At 35.3% G+C, this 18,751-nt stretch overlaps 2 protein-coding genes across 4 annotated transcripts; both read right to left on the bottom strand.

Annotated features, from left to right (window-relative positions):
* Positions 1 to 500: 500 nt before the first annotated feature.
* On the bottom strand, positions 501 to 2,420 carry LOC122003667 (thermospermine synthase ACAULIS5-like). Of its 2 annotated transcripts, none has more exons than XM_042558746.1 (10): positions 2,305 to 2,420; positions 2,145 to 2,211; positions 1,954 to 2,048; positions 1,758 to 1,860; positions 1,611 to 1,699; positions 1,388 to 1,544; positions 1,224 to 1,299; positions 1,056 to 1,114; positions 849 to 974; positions 501 to 762 (listed from the first exon to the last, which is right to left on the bottom strand). In XM_042558746.1, exons 1-10 carry the CDS (start codon positions 2,385 to 2,387, stop codon positions 733 to 735), a joined length of 885 nt encoding a protein of 294 aa, XP_042414680.1. In that variant the 5' UTR covers positions 2,388 to 2,420; the 3' UTR covers positions 501 to 732. The 2 variants fall into 2 exon arrangements, with proteins under 2 accessions (XP_042414680.1, XP_042414679.1); XM_042558745.1 differs by having other exon boundaries at positions 838 to 974.
* Positions 2,421 to 3,078: 658 nt separating this feature from the next.
* LOC122005637 (ribosome-recycling factor, chloroplastic-like) lies at positions 3,079 to 18,539 on the bottom strand. Of its 2 annotated transcripts, XM_042560754.1 has the most exons (11): positions 18,343 to 18,539; positions 10,336 to 10,444; positions 10,189 to 10,258; positions 10,010 to 10,105; positions 9,425 to 9,522; positions 6,818 to 6,929; positions 4,946 to 4,987; positions 3,963 to 4,019; positions 3,823 to 3,873; positions 3,616 to 3,672; positions 3,079 to 3,322 (listed from the first exon to the last, which is right to left on the bottom strand). In XM_042560754.1, exons 1-11 carry the CDS (start codon positions 18,437 to 18,439, stop codon positions 3,305 to 3,307), a joined length of 807 nt encoding a protein of 268 aa, XP_042416688.1. In that variant the 5' UTR covers positions 18,440 to 18,539; the 3' UTR covers positions 3,079 to 3,304. The 2 variants fall into 2 exon arrangements, with proteins under 2 accessions (XP_042416688.1, XP_042416689.1); XM_042560755.1 differs by lacking the exon at positions 4,946 to 4,987.
* Positions 18,540 to 18,751: the final 212 nt, after the last annotated feature.

Genomic DNA, 18,751 nt, shown 5'->3' on the forward strand with positions numbered 1-18,751 from the left:
ATTAAGTGATCTAGTGCATAACGCATGAAGGGGGTTTATGCTATTCGATGTGCATTAATTGTGTAAATTCAATAAACCGATTCGTTAACATTAATGGATTGTTAACTGGTTATAAGTCTTTTATGTGGATGGTCCCCCACCGGGATGGGTCAAGGTATAAGAGGAGGGGATTTGATTCAATTGGATATGTTGAATTAAGCATGCTCTCCTTCCTCTTCTCTTCCCCATTGAGATGAGATTATGATTGTTGCCCGATCCCTGAAGATCATTCTGCTGTACTTGTAGGAATTTATCCGGCGGCAAGTAAAGAACAATGGCTTTGGAGTTGGATTCAAATTAGGCCTTCGTATGCCATTGTAGCCTTATAGATGATTGATAACTAGATCTTGTAGATGCATCATTGACTTAGTTGGATGTTTCGGATTACTCTTTCACTTTAGACACATCATATTGTCGCCTACAAACTTGCTTTGCAAGAGGCAAGCATCAACAAGTTTTTATGCTTCTCCCAAAACAAAATCTATAACTGGAAATCACGATCCTCAATTCAGTCGACCAAAGAAACCAAACAGGAGAAAAACGTACAGTAGTCGTCAGTGAAGCCACAATTTTATTCTGTCACAACTTTGAGACTTAAACATGGCCATCTTTTTCATCTTTGGTCTTCAAGCCGAGTCTCAAGCTCGAGTATCATTGCAGTTTCCATGGCCATAAATGAACTTGGCTGATCCTTCAGTGTACAGTTGGGTTTCCTTTGCCAACCTGATCAAAAACCAAAAAGGATTAGCATCTAACTAAGTAATTAACTACTCAGATCTGTAAGAATTAATTGCTTACGATTTCCTCACAGCTTTGCTCAAGATGGAAGCTGAGGCAAAGGTCTTGCCATCAAGGAATCTGTTTTCTCCTTCAATCCTCTGCCTAATCCTCACGTCAAACTTCTCAGCATCTAGATCCAGTGGTGACTCAGATGCCTGTAAACATCAGAAGGTATATTTTCAGATAGTTCAGTCGAACTAATTGCACTGTATAAGAATGTCAATTATATATCTAACCATGACCCAACCCCATGTATCAGCATAAGAAGGTACATGAGCAGAGTAAGGCACAACATCTGCAAAGAAAGGTTAAGCTTTCAGGAGCAAAAAGAGCTGAATTATGGTGTAAAAGTAAATCGACGATAACAAAACTATGAAGAGAAAAGGTGAAAGTTTGTGTATTACATCTGAAAACATGTCTGAGTGTGTTGTAGATGCAAGAAAACACTTCTGTATGAGAAAAGATTCCTGCTGGTCCTGCCTAGAACAGACAAAAAAAGGGAAAGAAAAAACACTCGTTATTTTTCATTTCAAAACTCTGTTTGTTTTGAATCATGCATCCTTCAGACCTGTGTGACAAAGATTCCACCCTCCTTGAGCCTGGGCTTTAGGGTCCCCTCGTAGAAGGACTTGGTGTACAGTTTGTAGCATGGTCCTCCTTCAATAGGGTCAGCCAAGTCTCCTACGATCACATCAAACTGGTCCTTTCTCTTTTCCAACTCAGCTCTTTTCCATAATTACCAAAACACTCGTTTAATTACTTGATTACTTGCTAATTAATGAATGAGTTACCTTGCATCATTGATTACGACATGGAGTCTAGGATCAAAGAAGGCCCCTTTATTGGCAAGAAGATGAGACTTGCAGAAATCTACCACTTCCTGTCAATTTTATCTATTCAGATCTTTCATTGTTTAATTAACAGGAATATATGTATACCTCGTCTATGTCGCACATGGTCACCATCTCCACCGTGCAGTGCCTCAGGATTTCCCTTGCTGTGGAACCCTCACCTCCCCCCATGATGAATACGTTCTTGGGACTGAAGATAGATATATCGAACATAATTAAAGATAAAATAGAAAAGTAAAACCGTGCGTGTGTGAAGTATTTAATTAATTAATTAATTAATTACTTGGGGTGATGGAGGAGGGCAGGGTGAACGAGAGACTCGTGGTAAATGAACTCATCCATTTCTGCACTCTGAAGCTTCCCGTCAAGAACAAGAACCTGCACTAACCAATCAAGAAGTGGAGATCGATCGATGAATTATGCATAAAAAATTGTGCACGCCGCTCGCGCGGCTGCCGGCCGGAGCGCACTGACCTTCCCGAATGGCTTGGTGTCGAGCAAAGCGATGTCCTGATACTGAGATGAGCCGGTGTGCAGGATGCTGCCAAGCAATAAAAGATCGCAGAGGAGGAGGAGGAGGAGGATTAGGAAAGGTTAAAGATCGAGGAAAAATTAAGGTGAGCGATCGATGAACCTGTTGAGAGCAAAGCACCATCTCAGATTCTGCTCGATCTCCTCTTCGTACCAGCAGCAGTTCCTCTTGGACATGTCGCCCATTGTTGGCCAGATGGAGGTGGTGAGACTGAAGCGAAGCACACGTATATATATAAATATATATAGAAAAAAAAAAGGGCGCGGCGCAGGCACGTGGCGGGGAAGAAAAGGAAATAAATTTGAATAGTCAATTTTTCCAAGTATCCCAACTACTTCTTTAAATATTTAGTACTAGTCGACAAATGAATGATATAACTCAATCGACTATTATATGAACAGTTGACCTTTACGATCTACTCTTAAATTTTTTATATTCTATTTATAAATTCTAATCAACTACGTGCGTCAGTCAACTGATAACAATACGTAATTATAAAGAATGTAATAAATTTGTTCTAAGGGTCTAAAATTAATATCTCAATCGATTATATATTTAAAATAAATCATAAAAATATTGATATAAAATATTTTTGAAGACGGATTGGAACGGGGGAATCGAAGAACTAAAATTTGAATTTAAAAAAAAAACATTATAATCATTGTTTTAGTTTTTTTATAATTTAGATATTCAAGTAAATTTAAAAATTAAGCTTTAAAAGGAATTAATTTGGTAGGTGGGATTTTTGACTTATTTAGTATCTTGACCGTGGATAAACTTGTCTTTTTCACATGTATTTATATTATATTTGTTTATTTCTATTTGTTATTTATTCGTCATTCATGTATAACATATTTTTATGATACAGCTGATAAGTTCTTCAAGGACAATACTTTGATCATGCACTAAATCAAAAAAGATGAAATCACAAAACAGAATTCACGGCATCAAATGCAATGCCGATCTTCAAGTCCTAATAGAACCATGATCAGTAGTTCGAAAGAGACTTTGTACACACGGAAAAGAATTAAGACCGCCATAAATTCGGTGAAGTATGATCGCCAGCAAAAGAAGTTAATAGATGCACATGGTTTGTTGGGCACTAGACTGTTAACAGTTCCTGTAAGAACACAAACAACGTTACGCGAAATCAAGGCAGCTTGAGAGAAGACAACGCTGTCAAAGAAAAAGCAGATTTAAAAACAAAAAAAAAAACTTCATATTTTGTAGGCTCAGATACTATGATACTTTGTCAAAACGAGTTCATTTAGAATGGTCAAACTAATAAAGTAAATTGAGCAACGGCTATTTGTGAATACATCTAAAATGTTTTGGTGATAGTGGATATGTGAAGAAAAGCATCTATTTTCCATGCATACACTAATGAAACTTGATTGGCAGTGATCAGACTACCTTTTCCTTCTGTTTTTGGACGACCTCAATCTTCTTCATGTACTCATCAGTCATTTTCTGAAAAATGATTAGACAGAGGGTACAGAAATTTCATAAGCACATATTCTGATAGGCATTTCAAAGGGCAAAATTACCTAGAATTGTTTAAATATAAGAAACAGTCTGACAAATAGCCACATTTCAGATGTATAGTGACACACAACATACTTGAAGATCACTTGACAAATCTTTAACATTATCTTCAGATAGTTTCTTCTCCTGAAAGATATTAAGAAAAATGTATATTAGATGTCCACAAATGAGCTCAAGTCAAAAGTTTTCGTTGCTAAGAGTCCAATAACACAAACTTTCTCAAGTTTCTCGTAAGCTTTATTTGCATCTCTTCGTATATTTCTTACTGCAACCTGCCAAAGCACAAAGATACCATCAAGCCATCACAAAACATAAACAGTGTCCTGAAAATGATTAACTGTGAGAGCCTCATTTCCTTTTATACAAACAATCATGGTGGTAACTGCTAAATAGATTCAATAAATAGACATTATATTGCATTAGTTTCGTGTTACTCTAAAGTTATCATTGTAAGACTGCAAATCTTGTTCTCTTGTTAAGCAAAGTGAAACAGAAAATTCGTACAAGTGCTAGATTTGAATTGATCTTTCAAATCAGGTTCCAAGGATAAACAAATCCAGATTAAAGATTAGATGAGAAATTGTGCGTATATTTTATGCAATGTCTATGTTGAGTAAAAAAAATAATTAGTGGCAAATTCATTGTTACATAGAGTCACCCCAGTCAGTTGATTGGCTTGTTAAGCTGCAATCTTAACTGTTAAGGACCTTAAAAAATCATTCCAAAATGCCCAATGCATCCTTATACATTACCCTTTTTTGCATTACGGCGAGAGAGAATAATATTGCGAAAGAAACATATGGACAGAGTTACCCCATCTCAATACATCACCAAAAAATAAAAAATAGAATAAAACTATAAAAAAAAACAGTAACTCACGACCCTACTCTAACCCAAATGAAGCAACACATAATTGACAGACTAGAGACTAATCCATGGAAAAAAAAGAAGCAAAGATGAACTCATGTCAACAATATGAATCGCTTGTTAAGGCATTAAGCTACCAAAGTTCAGAACAGTTGGCAAGAGAAATATTGATAATTATAAAAATGTAGACAACCAACTAGACTGTCTAAAATTACAGACTAGTGGTATTCATAGTTGGGGATATAACCTACTAGAAATTGTGAAATTAAAAGAACTACTTGGTATGCCACTATCAGCAAAGCATATGCCAAGAAAAGAAATTCTCCATTACCTTTCCTTCCTCGGCAAGTTTGGTAACAACTTTGGATAGTTCCTGAACCAACATCGGAGTGACATAAACATCAAATTAGCAGATAAATCAGGTCAGCGAGAAGAATAATTTGAGTGAGAAGGAATGGAGCACAAAAAGTTTTCTGATGTTATAAGTTATAAAATAAATAAGCTTAGGCTACGAAATTAATTTATTAACGGCATAACCCAACTGTATGGAGGTCAATTGAGGGATAAGATTCATATAACCGATCTTAAATAGTTAGGAAAAGCACAACTGTCTCAAATAATTGGGAAAAATACAACTTCAAGAAGATCATGATGAGATTGACAAATGGATTTAGAAAAAACATGTTTGATATTGAACAGCAAAACTAAGTGAAGATAAATTGAAAGATGTCACAAACTTTTATTTACTGTGACTTTTCACTCTAATTAACTAATGGTTCCTTTGAAGAACACTGATGATCTGACTTGAGGATCTTGGCAATCATAAGGCTGATAGTTCCTTGTAAAATTTTGAATGCCAAGTTAACAAACAATCAAGATGTTTGCATCTATTAGTTAAATTTGACAGAAAGGCTGTGCAAATGTTTGGAAGAGAAAGCCAATGTTTACTGGGTTCCAGGTTCCTCATAAGCACGTTTTGAAAACTCAGGCAGTACTAAGATGTACTATGGGTTTACTGATCTGACAGGCTCAGGAAGCAAACAATGCTTGGTGGTCCAACTGTGAACAATGTGGGAAAGAATTGAGAAATAGAGACCGAACACAAATTTGGCTTTAATAACAATTGAAGTAGCACGAGGAACACTTGTCCACTGAAAGAGGGAAAACATTATTAACTGAAAGATGATCTAATATGAGAGATCCTATCCTCTTTTATAGGTCAGCAGTGAGACTTATTCTTCATAAAATTACGAGTTAGTTATCTAAGGACTGTAACTTCCCAAATAAATTTAAACAACTTTTAAAAAAATCTAAATAAACTCCCAAATAAATCTAAACAACATTTTAAATCTAAACACTCTTCCAAGTTCAAACTAAATCTAAATCCTTTTAAAGAAACCCTAACTGAGCTTAAGAGATACAAGCAGAGCAGAATATACAGATTTGCAAATATTCTGCTAAGGATGAAGTCATACACTACACACAAAGAAAAAAAAACTCCAACAGTTTAATTCAGTAAATTCTATAATCCAAAATAAAGAAACTCCAATAACAGTTTTTATTTCGTAAAACAAGGAGTACAAGTGTACAAAGCATAGCTTAGATCAAGTTTAGAAATCTTATTCTGTATCAGGGCTTCAGTGTTGGACTTGAATGAGATGGGTTTAGTACTAATCTACATGTCAATATGAGATGGTGATGTCCAAAATCAAGAGGACGGGAAGGAAGAGGAGGATAAAGAAGAGGAAGAGACGGAGGAAGAAGAAGAAGAAAGGAAGGAGAAGAGAGCATATTTATAGTTCTATGTTCTCCAAAGTGGTATGCTCGATCATCCTTGTTGTACACGAGCACTTGCTCATCCCTTCCCTCCTCAATCATTGCAAATCAACTAATGTTCTTTATTGTACTTATACAAATTACATGAGGTTATAAATAAAGTAAAGCAGAATCAAAAGACAATTTGTGAATCAACGAGAACTTAACTATCTAAAAATAAATTCATGAATAATATTAATCTGCAAAGAAAAACATAACAAACACAAGATAAGTCTGTAACCAGGTAGAAGAGGGAATGAAGAGACAGCAACAGGTATCGCAATAAAGCATCTTTGAAGAATATATGTTTCCAAGTATTCTTCTCATGAATAACTTTCTAAATATAAAATATGTGAAATCAGTAAAAGTTATAAAAAATCAAACCAACCTTTCTCCGCTCAGATGTCAATTGAGGGATGCTTAGTCGTATCACCTCTCCATCATTGTTTGGTGTTAAACCAATGTCAGAACTTACTATTGCCTTCTCAATAGTTTTTAAGCTGAAAGTTACAAATAGTATATGAAATTTTACAATTAGAAAAGAAAATTGGAAGAAAAAAACTTCCACACAATCTATAATGCAATAACCGCCCTATCTGTGACTTTACTATATATTCCACTTTAATATACCCTCTCAACTTGGAGTCTAAATATTGATAAATGTCTAGTTTGTTACATGAAGAAGAAAACAAAAAAGGAAAAATCCTACAGCGATGCCAAGGAGAAGACTTTGTATTAATGCAATGGTTGAGAGCTTTTAGATATGTGATGCTGAAGTTTGTGACTTGATTTGTGCTTCAAAAGAGCTTTTTCTTTAACTTTCCTTCAAATTAACTATATAGAAGGGATATAAAGTATGCAAGGAACAAATCCAAAGGTTAGAATAAAAAAATGATTAGAATTTCAATAAATACTTGTAAAAGAATTAAAAGGTAAGGAAATATTAGAAGAAAGAAGCCTAATATTACTTTGGAAGGGAAGCAGAAGATGCTGAAAAAGAAAAGAGAAAAAAGAATGAAAGTTCTTTCATGTACTCAAGAGAAGACAAAGGGGATTATTAGAATTGAGAAATAACTAATCAATCTCTTAAGGTTGCAATCAATGGAGAGAATGTATGGGATGGTTGCTGACAAAATGTAGAAGGTCCCAACATCTTTGCAAAGGAATAGAGGAGAAATGTTGATAGAAGATTTTTTTTATTATAATATTCTAAAAGAGATGGAAGGTATCAAAGGAGAGAAAATAAAAGTTTGAAAATGACCTCTAGCGAGATGTTGATAGGAAGTTTTTTTATATATATTCTAAGAGAGATGGAAGATATCAAGGAAAAAAAATTAAAAGTTTGAAATTAACCAAAAGATTGAAATCATGAGTCGAGCCGATATTTTAGTTCCTGGTGGCTTGAGACGATGTCATCAGTGTTGTATCATGTCGATGATGTGCCAAAGGTGGAGAAGGACAAAGGAGCGCTGCTATGTCGGTTTCACAAGAAGAAGAGTAGGACATAATGGCTTACGTGTGTCAACTAGGTTTTTGTGTAATTTTGGCACCAAAGAGTTGGCGCTGATGGAGGAGCTTGGATTTTAGTATGGTTTTAATGCCGACACGAAGGGAGGAGGAGGAACTAATAGAGTTGCATGATACGGCGATTCTACAAGATTACCATGTGATGCTATCATTGATGATGCATGCGTGATGAAAAATGTGCTAAGGCACTTGCTTGGAGAAGGGGGAAGCAGGGGAGTTGGAAGGGAGAGGAGAGGAGCCGTGTGTCGTGCATGTGAAGATCTCATGGCTCATGAGTATTGGTTGTTCCACATGTTGGTCAACACAACCGACACCAAATGACATTTTAAACCATGAAATTACCATGAGCAAAGAGATGGCAGAAGAGAAAGAAGGTGAGTAATCTCATTTTATAATTAATAGATAAAAAGATGGAAAGGAAAAAAAAAAAGATGAACAAGTTATGAAATTAGAGGGGGGGATTTTGGGCTTGAAAAAATGTGTTTTTTGATCTTGAGATTATTTTTCGTTAAAGTGAATGGAATTTAACCAGCGGTGCAGCCTTGTATAGATCTCAAAGGATGGATGGGATCCATGTACTAAACCCTAAATAGTTACAAGAAACATGGCTTAATCATGATGGCAAAGAAGACTTTAAGATCAATGTTTTTTTAGTGAATTATCTTACTGTTTTTTACATGTTGATATTTTTATTACACCTTTCTTCTTCATGATCACACCAACCATGAAGCCTTATTTACACCATTCTTCTTCTTCCCAAAATAATTCAATGATGAAGGTTTTGCATTACACCTTTCTTCTTCCTTTTCTTTTTTTCTATTGCCACCTATTTTATGTTTCCACATTATAGACTGCCAAATATTTTAGTCCAAATCATGCTAGACTAGCTCTGGGCTTGGGCCTGGTTAATGCTAATTCTTATGATAGAAGTTTGGATACTTGTACAGGACCTGCAATATGGAGGTTATGCAAAAAAGCAACCTAGTATTGTAAGAGAGCACACTCCACTAGGGAGCAGGTTGCAGTTGATGGATGGGTAACAAGAAAATTATGTGCACAAAAGATTCCGTATGAAGCCATAAAAGTCACATTCTGCACAATGGCTATATGGAGGCAGTATCACCGGCATTATAGAAAGTAATGTAGGAAAAAATAGCAAACTTTTTTTAACAAGAATGGTTTCTATAATGAGGACAGAAAAGGAAGGATGTGCCTCAAGAGACAAGGAGTAAAAAGAAGGAAACTCTAATTTTATCAGAAAACTGTTTAGCAAGTTAGAAGTAATGGAACAATATCATTCTATTAATAACATGACAGTTATCAAACAAGCATTTATAGGGAGACTAAACTACATATTCTAGATAAAGCTTGAACTATGTACTTATTAAACAGGAGAAATAGAAATTTTTTCCTAACCCAACAAACAAACAAAAAAAAGGAGTAAATTCTGGATAACTGACTAATATACCTAGATTTGTCATAGGGCTGCACAAGAAGAGTGCTTCCATCTGGTGTATTGATTTGTGCAATACTCTTCAAGCTGACAGGAGTACCATAGTACTCAACCTGGAAGTAAAATGAAGTCTCATAACAACAAAATATATTAACAAGTCAAAGAAAATAGGAGGAAGACAAACTCAAGAGCATTTTTGCTGTTGTCTCATTGAAAAGAATTTCAGTGTGATAAGGAAAAAGGATCCTATATCATCCAGAAGTATAATAACTACTGTCAAAGTGTAGGTTGAAAAACAGCATAAAGACATGAAGTACAGGGGATGAATATCTTTGAGGATTACTTGGTGAAAAAGAAGATAAGAAAACTCCCCTGATCCCTTTTTAGAATTGTTTTTTTATTAGAGAATGAAATAGGGCTGGTTGTAAAATTCAAAATTCAAAATTCAAAATGAAGACATAGGAACTGCTGTTCATTTTATTTAGCAAATAAAACATGCAAAGAATTTCTATCTCTGTTATTTAACAGTAGCAAAACATGATATACAATAAAAGAAAGTAGATTCTGTCAGAAATAGCCTTTACAAGATAAGTGGCAAACCTCAACTCGGTCAAGCATAGAAGGATTTGCTCTTCCTGTTCTCACTGCATTGAAACTTGCTCGGACTGTTTCAATAGTCTTCTCCATCCTATCTCTCTGGAAAATTGAACTTATGGAGTACATTTGATATAATCATAAGTACACTATCAGCCTTATGAAGTATAGTCACAACAACATACAGCATCCTTCTCAATCACAGATTTCTCAGCCTCAATTTCTTCAATGGTTGCACACTTGATGATTCCAGCTCTGAGAATATGGCAAATCTTAATCATTGGAAATGATAACTTCCAGCTACTTTAATGGTTCATATGAAAAATGCTAACCTTCTCTTGTGTTGTTTATTATTGCCCAAATTCTTGCAAGAGAATACAGGTGCAAAAGATGAACTCCATGAGGGAAAATGTGTGTAAACATTTCCATTATGGACATTTCCTGCTCATGAAAGAAACATAGCATGACCTGTTTCTGTTACTCCAAAATTGAACCTTAATGAAGAAGTATATGGGAACATAAGTTTAAATTCAAGCCTCAAATACAAGAATTCACTCATGGCAAGTTCTTTTTCCACAATACACTAGTGTTGAATGCATCATACAATTTAGTAGTTGCATTACGAAGAACTCAGGGCCACAGTTGTTGGTATTGGTATTGGTATTGGTATTGGTATTAGAGCAATGGTTGTATTAAACGTTCTAAAAACATAGGAATCGACTTTCTCAGATCAAAATCAATGAAGAAAATAAAAATAAAATGGAAAAGATGAAAGGAACAAAAGAAAAGTTTAATGAATAAGAAAACAAAAGATATTAAAGAAAATCTAAGAATAATGCATCTTATTTTTCATGAAATATTAATACTATATATTGATACTAGAGAATTTAAAAACAAAAAAAAAGATAGTAAGTATATTTGGTTCTTGATTTTAATAAAATTAAATCAGAATTAATTGAATTAAAATTGATTAGCCTGATTTTAGTTAAATATATTAAATTAAATTAATTTGATTTGATTTGAATCTACTTTGAAATCAGATTTAATTCAATTTGATTTAAAAAAAAATTAAAGTGATATGACTTTAGCTAATTTGGATTTTGATCAAATCAGATTTAATTAAAATAAATATGATTTTCATGATGTTAAATTTGATTTGATTAAATAGGATTTTAACTCAAATAAAATTAGTTAAAATAAATTTGATTATTCTGATTTAATTAACTTAAATTCTGATCTGTTTTAATATAACAACAACCAAGCTTTATCCCACTAAGTCAGCTATATGGATTCTTCTATATCATTGGGCTCTATCCATTACTATATCATCATCTATATTTAAATAAATCCTACCTAGTTTTATTGTTATTAACCAAGTCTTTTTTTTGTTTTCCTCTTACTCATTTGATTTACATATTTGTTATAGTTTCACACCGCCTGACTGGAGCATTTATTGGTTGTCTAAATACATGATTGTATCATCTTAAACGTGTCCTTGAATAAATGCAATCCCAACTTTTCATCTAATGTTTTCATTTCTTATTCAGTTCATCCTCGTATGTCCACACATTAACCTTAACATCCTCATCTCTGCAATTCTCATATTTTGCTCATGTCTCGAGAACATTCAGCTTAACATAATAGGTCTAACTGTTATTTTATAGAACTTTCTTTTAAGTTTTAGAGATACTTTACCATCAATTTGATCTATTTTAATAAATAAATTAAATTAGTTAATAACTTTGATTTGACAAAATTTTAATCATATTTAATCTGATTTTAATAAATCAATTAAATTAGATTAGGTAAAATAGGTTTAATTAGGTTGAAACTTATCAAATTTAATCAGATTTTGTTACCTAAAGTCTTAAGTCAACCAAATCAATACATAATTTAAAGTACAAAAGACTATTACATATCCACTTGTTCCTGAACCACTATAGCCCTTCCACCTGCACTCCGGGTTATGGTGCAGCGGCAAGGCGCCCATGTAGTCTCCTAAACACCCACGGTTCGATTCCCCGCTTCGGCGCACAGAATGGTATTTTCCTTCGGTGGGATGACAAACTTGGGATGTTGGGTTGTTGGTCCATTGCGAGCACTTCCGGATTTACTCTGATAGCCGATGGGAAATTTCCGTGGACCTGGCTGGTCATCCCCAGATTTGTTGGCCCGAAGGGCTAGATAGCCAATGCTAGCCTAAAAAAACATAGCCCTTCCACCTAACAAATAGATAAAGCACACCATTGGCAACACTTGACTTGCTTTTATCGTCGTCATCATAAGCTCCTTGTGGATGGTAGTTAGAATCCAATAATCATTATGGATGTTTCAAGCAGCGATAATCTCATGGGTTCTCTTTCAAATCAAGTCAGTTAATTCCTTCTCATTGCTCTCTATTTCCATTTGATTTCTCCTTAAATTTGATCTAGTTTCTTCTGCTATTTCAACATTTGTTTTGATTTCATAAATGTATCCAGGAAATCAGTTGGAACAATTGGCCAATGTCAATCACGATCCAGCTCAACTAATCCATATAGGGATTGTTCAAATTTGCCAACCATGCTCAAAGTTAATTGTAACCAAGGCTCAATTGTGATACAAATTTAATCATGATACATCAAAGCATATTCCAATATTGTTTTCATTATAACTGTTGAGAACTAAATCATAGATAGAATAGGCAAGTGTAAATATACCAATTTGAGGAGTGTAAATGTAAAAGAACAATAATGGTAAATCATATCAAGGTACAGGAGCCTAGCTAGGAAAAAATAACCCTAATAATTTCCTTAATTAACATGATATTAGAGATGAAATTCTTTGCTCCGCCAACTAGCTTCCCGCCAATGAGTCTTCCTTCATGTCCAATCTTCCACCACATGATTCTTTCCAAGGGTTGACGCCTCCTTCATGGTGGAAAGCTTCTTTCTGTGGCAAGTCTTTCTAGGAGCCATCCCACTTCCTTCTTGTCCGAAAACAGGAACTGTGATTTCCTCCTCTTCTGCTGCTCTTAATCCCTTTGGTTGGGCATGCACTCTACTTCTCAAGGGACTCTGATAAGCCTTTCTGTCTTGGTTTTAGGGATCACGATCTAGGCCCTCTCCATCACAAGCGTCTCAGCCTCCATTGTTCCAGATTTCAACTTCTGGATCACACCATTCTTTTTCTTGCAGCATAATTTTAGTTCTCTTCTTCCAGAATCTGCATATCTGTTTCTTCCGGCCACAAAGTTGTCTGGTTCCACCATATTCCCCAATCAAATATGTTCCACTTTTTCTATAATTCAGCAGAGCAATCCAGCGATTTTGCATCTCGAGATCTGAAACCTGTTTCAGCCTGCTTCAGACCTCCAAAATCAATGGAAATGGATCTGTTTTGTGTCATATTTCCAGCAGATCTTCCAGTTCTGTTGAAATTTCTGATTACCAAGTTCGGATGACTGTTGTTTGTTTCTTCCAGCTTCATTCTCAAGTGATCCCTTGAGGAATGGATCAATCTAAGTGCATTCTTAAGCATGATACTCTTACCTATAGACCAACCCTTGATATACCAATTAAGGATTATCTATGTTTTCTCAAGTGGCAGACTACTAGATCTCAGAACGTGTCAACTTTGTCCATGTCACCTCTAACTGATGATGATGCTTCTATCAGTTTTTATTACAAACATTGATGGGTCAAAATGTTGGATTATATAGCTTCTAAGCATACGTCTGCTAATATCTCTCTTCTGTCTGATCTTATATCTACATCTCATCTTATGAGTGTCACTCACTCTACCAGATGAACTCTCATCTATCCAGGGAGTTGCCAACATCACACCTGCACCATCTTTAGCACTTTCTTTGGTTCTCCAGATACCTTAAATTACATTAAAATCTACTACCTGTTAGAAAACTTAATAAGTAGATAAATTGTTCTGAGCATTTATTCTGATTTTGTTTCTAGTTAGAATTTACAAACTAAGAGTACATGGATTGTATCACTTCATTATGGTTAAGACTTAAGAGTCTTAAGGATTGTATCACTTCATTATGGTTAAGACTTAAGAGTCTTAAGGATTGTATCACTTCATTATGGTCAGACTTAATCTTAACATTTTATCACTACATTGTGGTTTAGTACTTCCGAGTCTTCTAGAACTCAGTAGTTTAGTTTACCAATGTTCAAAACCTCAATTGTAATCAGAAAATATGTTTGATCTTCCTTTCCTCCAGGTATCCATAAATACACTTTTACACCCTTTTCCTGAGTACATTTTGATGTTTGAGAGTTTTGGTTTGTGTCTACTCAACGCTTGGCCAAATACTTTGTTATCTTCATAAATGACTACTCACTCTTATTCAAAGAGCATTCTAACTAAGGAATATTTCTCTCATGTCTTTTAATCCCTTCTCTCTATTTCTCTCATGTTTTTCAATCCTTTCTCTATAACCAATATCTCCTCCAACAATCTTCATGTTCTCATACAACTTAACAAAATGGTGGTGTTGAGAGGAAAAATAAACATCTTATTAATAAGACACAGCTCTCTATTACTTCATATGGAAGTCCATACATGTCACCTTATAAATTGCATGTCTTGTTTTGTGTTTTATAGCATGGTTTAATATCTTGACCCATGTCGAGGTTTCGGTCCTAGACCGGAACAATACGATTTTGGTATCGTATCGCGTTATGCCGATATAGTTTCGGTATTTTTTAAATATATAATATATTAATTAAAAATAAAATATTTAACATAAATATTTAAAATATAAAAATAATCTTTAAAAAAAGGGAATAAATATGAAAATAGATAAATAAATAAAAAATTATCATATTTTTTAGAATTAAAATAAATTAATTAGATAATTTTATTAGGGTTTAATAAAGTCTCTTTATATTATCCCTATCATAACTAGGAGCTGATTAAAGTAATTAACCTAAGCTTTAATTAAAATAACACTCACCACAGACACGTTCTCGCGACTACACGGCCGCAAGTTCGCTCAACTCCGGCGCGGTCGCGGGGGTTGCACGGCCGCACGGCCCCTCCGCAACGGACGCGGGGGTCGCGCGACCCCTCCGCGGGGGTCGAGCGAGGGGTCGCACGGCCCCTCCGCAACTGGCGCGCGAGGGGTCGCGCGGCCCCTCCATGGCGAACCCGAGGGTCGCGCGGCCCCTTCGCGGCGAACGCGAGGGTCATGCGGCCCCTCCGCGGCGGACGCGGGGGTCACGCGGCCCTCCGCGAGGCTTGACCCCCGCGAGGGTCTTGCGGCCCCTCCGTGGAGGTCACGCGGCGCCTCCGTGGCCGCGAGGGTCACACGGCGCCTCCGCTACGGCTGTGGGGGTTGCGCGGCCCCTGTGTTGTGGTCGCGACATCCCACGACCCCTCCGCAGCAATCATGAGGTTGCACGACGCCTCTCTGTTGCCACGGAGCCAAGTGTCGTGTTGTGCTAGTGCCGATCGGTAGGCGGAACAAAATGTTTCGCCTTTTTCGACCAATTCGGCATGGTATTTTTATCCCTGATTCATAGTCAAATCCTCTTCACAATTCCTTTTCCTCATGATGCTCTTTTTTACTCCCACCACATGTCTTTAGGTATACTTGTATGATAAATCTCTAATCTTTGAGCAAAGAGAAAACATCTCTAGACAAAGTGAAGAAGTCTACACCTCCAAACTAAAATTCTTACCAACCTGAAGTACTTTCTTAGCATGCTTGGTAGAGGAGAGATTTATATCGTTTAGGGGAAATATATGTCTAACATACTTGAGGAGGCTGGTATATTAGGAGCAAAGCTAGTTGATGATTGAAACTCCCACATATCCTAATGTCAAATTGATGCTCAAATAAGGGGAGTGGTTATTTGATCCAAGGAAATATAGGTGATTAGTTGGAAAGCTAAAACTACCTTACAATCTCCATGGCTGATATTTCATTCGTTGTAAATGTAATTAGTTAACTCTTTAAGGCTCCATGTCGCAACCATTGGAAAACAGGTTTAAGAATTCCAAGATATCTCAAGAATGATCTGAGAAAAGGTCTCCTATTTCTTGACCGAGGTTGTCTACATATTGAAGGGTATACCAAGACTAATTGGGTAGGATATTCAACACATAGGATAACCATATCAAAGTATTGTGTTCTTTCTTGGAGAGAACTTGGTATCTTGGAAGAACAAGAAGCAAACTTTTGTACCCAGATCTAGTAGAGAGAATACAGAGCTATGCTTTTACATGAGTCGTTCACATAGTGAATGATTGAGCTAGGCAATATTCTAAGAGGGCCAATGAATTAAACTATGATAATCAAGCTATTGTACAAATTTCTTCTAATTCTATCTTCTATGAGAAGATAAAAAATATTGAGATTAATAATAACTTTGTCCAAGAAAAAAATGCAATCCAAGAAAATGCACACTTCTTTGATTAGTCAAATGATCAATGACCTGATTTTCTCACTAAGTCTTTAAGAGATTCTACAATTAACTATATTTATAACAAGCTAAGATATCTTTATAGTTTTGAACCAGCTTAAGGAAGAATGTTGTGGACTAAATTATGCATATATAGGATACAAGCATAGATATACCAACATATGGGGTGCAGAAGTAAAAAAAAAAATAATGGTAAACTATATCAAGGTAGAGAGGACTACCTAGGGAATAATAACTCTAATAATTAGAAATTTTAAAGATTGATATTTATGTAAAAAAAATAATTTTTTCATGTCATTATTGCTTGAGAAAATTTTCAATTATATAAAACTTTTTGGCTCCCAAGTAGGAGTTTTTTAATTATTGTCATTATTAACCATCTTATAATTATCATTCATCATTTATTTGTTATATAAATATGAAACACTAAGAATTGTACTGTATTTTATATATTTACGATATGATTATTTTTAATAATGTTTCATGATATTAGAAAGATAGTGTTGAAATTGTTCACATAGAATTTACAGATTAATAAATTATTAATGTCAAATATAATTCTAAAATATTTTAATTAAATTGTAGGATCTAAGAGACTCTACACTCTGAACTTATGAATCTCTTCCTGTCCTTACACTCATGATCTTTAGGGCCACTTCAAATTCCCTTTAATAACAATGATCATTTGCACCAAGTTTTTTAGGTCATATATAATATAATCTACAAGAGGCAATAGAAATTCAAGAATTAAAATGGTTTATGATGTTAGGGAAAAAACAAGCTTTTCCAAAAAGACTTGGCAGTTGAGAACATAAATATAATAAATTTAATGAAAACTAATAGTAACAGATGCGACTTATGGGTAAAGAATACCTCTTGAAGACTCCTACTAGACTTAGGTATGGAGTGCAAATAATTCTAAACTCACTGAAAAGAGAGAAATCAAATGAGGCACATGCCCAATCTTCTACACACTCTACGGCAAGAAGAGGACAAGCTTAAACTGGATGCAAAAGTTAAAGGTTGGTTGGTCTTGCATTAAAATGAACGTGGCCAATGAGACTAAATATCAGTCTAACAACCAATAACAACAACCTACCAAAACTCTATTACATTTTTCTTATATGTAGCTTATTTGAGTGTCTGACAAAACAAGTGACTAACATTGTAATTTTCGGGGTTGTCTATAGAAAACATAGGACTAGCTCCGAATTATAATTTTTCAAGGAAATAATATTGATAAGATGTTTAGTACTAGCCAAGTCAAACATCCACTTAAGATCAGTAACATCAAGCTTGAAGATCATACCTATGGTGACACCCTCCAAAGGCAAAAAAGACTAGTTAGATCCAAAAAAAAAGTAGCGAACCTGGTGATATTTGCATTCTATTGGATACATTATATATATTCTTAGTGAGATGAAGTTAATGTATGGTCATACCTCTTACAATAAAATGTATTACTTGTTTCCACATAGCAACTGACTACTTTGGCAAGCAATGCCCGTAAGGATTTTTGCCAAGAAGTGATAAAACATATAAAAGAAATGTAGAAAAAACAAATGTTAATTTAATCAAACTGAACAATTGCGATAAGTAATAGAAAAAAAAAACATTTCGAGGTTAAGATTCTATAAGATCCTGAGCATATCTTAGTAGAAGACCGAGTCGGCTACACATGGAAACTATTAATATTTTGATTACAACTCATTCATGACCTTAGGCTTGGTCACTGACCCACAAGGCTACACTCATGCGCTGACCATAAGCTGCTATCTCTGCCTATTCACAATTTTTTTCTGTTAAATTGTATTGGCTATGCTAATGTAACTAAATAATATTTGACTAATAAACTATGAGTTAGTGCAGTGAAATCGAAGAGAGAGAGAGAGATTGGGGGAAAAGCGGAAGAACCTGGTGTTCTGACGGAATGGGCTCTTGACGGTGGGGGGCAAGGAGCACTGAGGCTAGGGTAAACGAACCGGGAGGAAGAAAGGGATCGGAGAGCCATTGGAGAGTATCGGCGAAAAGGGAGAGAAGCAAGGAACAAACAAAGGGGGATGGAGGGAAATAGGAAGAGGCGGGGATAAGGAACATGGCAGCCACGCGGTCGTCACGCTTTTATCTGGTCGATTAGTTTTATGGAGCGGCTATCCACACCCATGGATCATTAAACGCATCTTAATTTTTTTTTTAAATATCCTTAAGTAAAATATCTAAAACATCCTCTTTATAAAATTTATATCTCGCTCCTCTCTTTCTCCTCCCTCCGCCCTTCTCTTACTCTCTTTTTTTCTCTTTATCTAAACCCTAACAATCTAAT

The sequence above is a fragment of the Zingiber officinale genome, chromosome 7B (assembly GCF_018446385.1).
Source record: "Zingiber officinale cultivar Zhangliang chromosome 7B, Zo_v1.1, whole genome shotgun sequence".
In the NCBI taxonomy this organism is placed as follows: Eukaryota; Viridiplantae; Streptophyta; class Magnoliopsida; order Zingiberales; family Zingiberaceae; genus Zingiber; species Zingiber officinale.

What these genes read in the sequence shown, in the direction of transcription:
- LOC122003667 (XM_042558745.1), bottom strand. Translation starts at nt 2,387, where the DNA reads ATGGGCGACATGTCCAAGAGGAACTGCTGCTGGTACGAAGAGGAGATC. An exon ending in ACACCAAGCCATTCGGGAAG is followed by an intron (nt 2,049 to 2,144) that starts GTCAGTGCGCTC and finishes TGGTTAGTGCAG; the next exon opens with GTTCTTGTTCTTGACGGGAA. An exon ending in AGCAAAGCTGTGAGGAAATC is followed by an intron (nt 763 to 837) that starts GTAAGCAATTAA and finishes GTTTTTGATCAG; the next exon opens with GTTGGCAAAGGAAACCCAAC.
- LOC122005637 (XM_042560754.1), bottom strand. Translation starts at nt 18,439, where the DNA reads ATGGCTCTCCGATCCCTTTCTTCCTCCCGGTTCGTTTACCCTAGCCTC. An exon ending in CTGTGATTGAGAAGGATGCT is followed by an intron (nt 10,106 to 10,188) that starts GTATGTTGTTGT and finishes TCAATTTTCCAG; the next exon opens with AGAGATAGGATGGAGAAGAC. An exon ending in CAGCCCTATGACAAATCTAG is followed by an intron (nt 6,930 to 9,424) that starts GTATATTAGTCA and finishes TGTAACTTTCAG; the next exon opens with CTTAAAAACTATTGAGAAGG.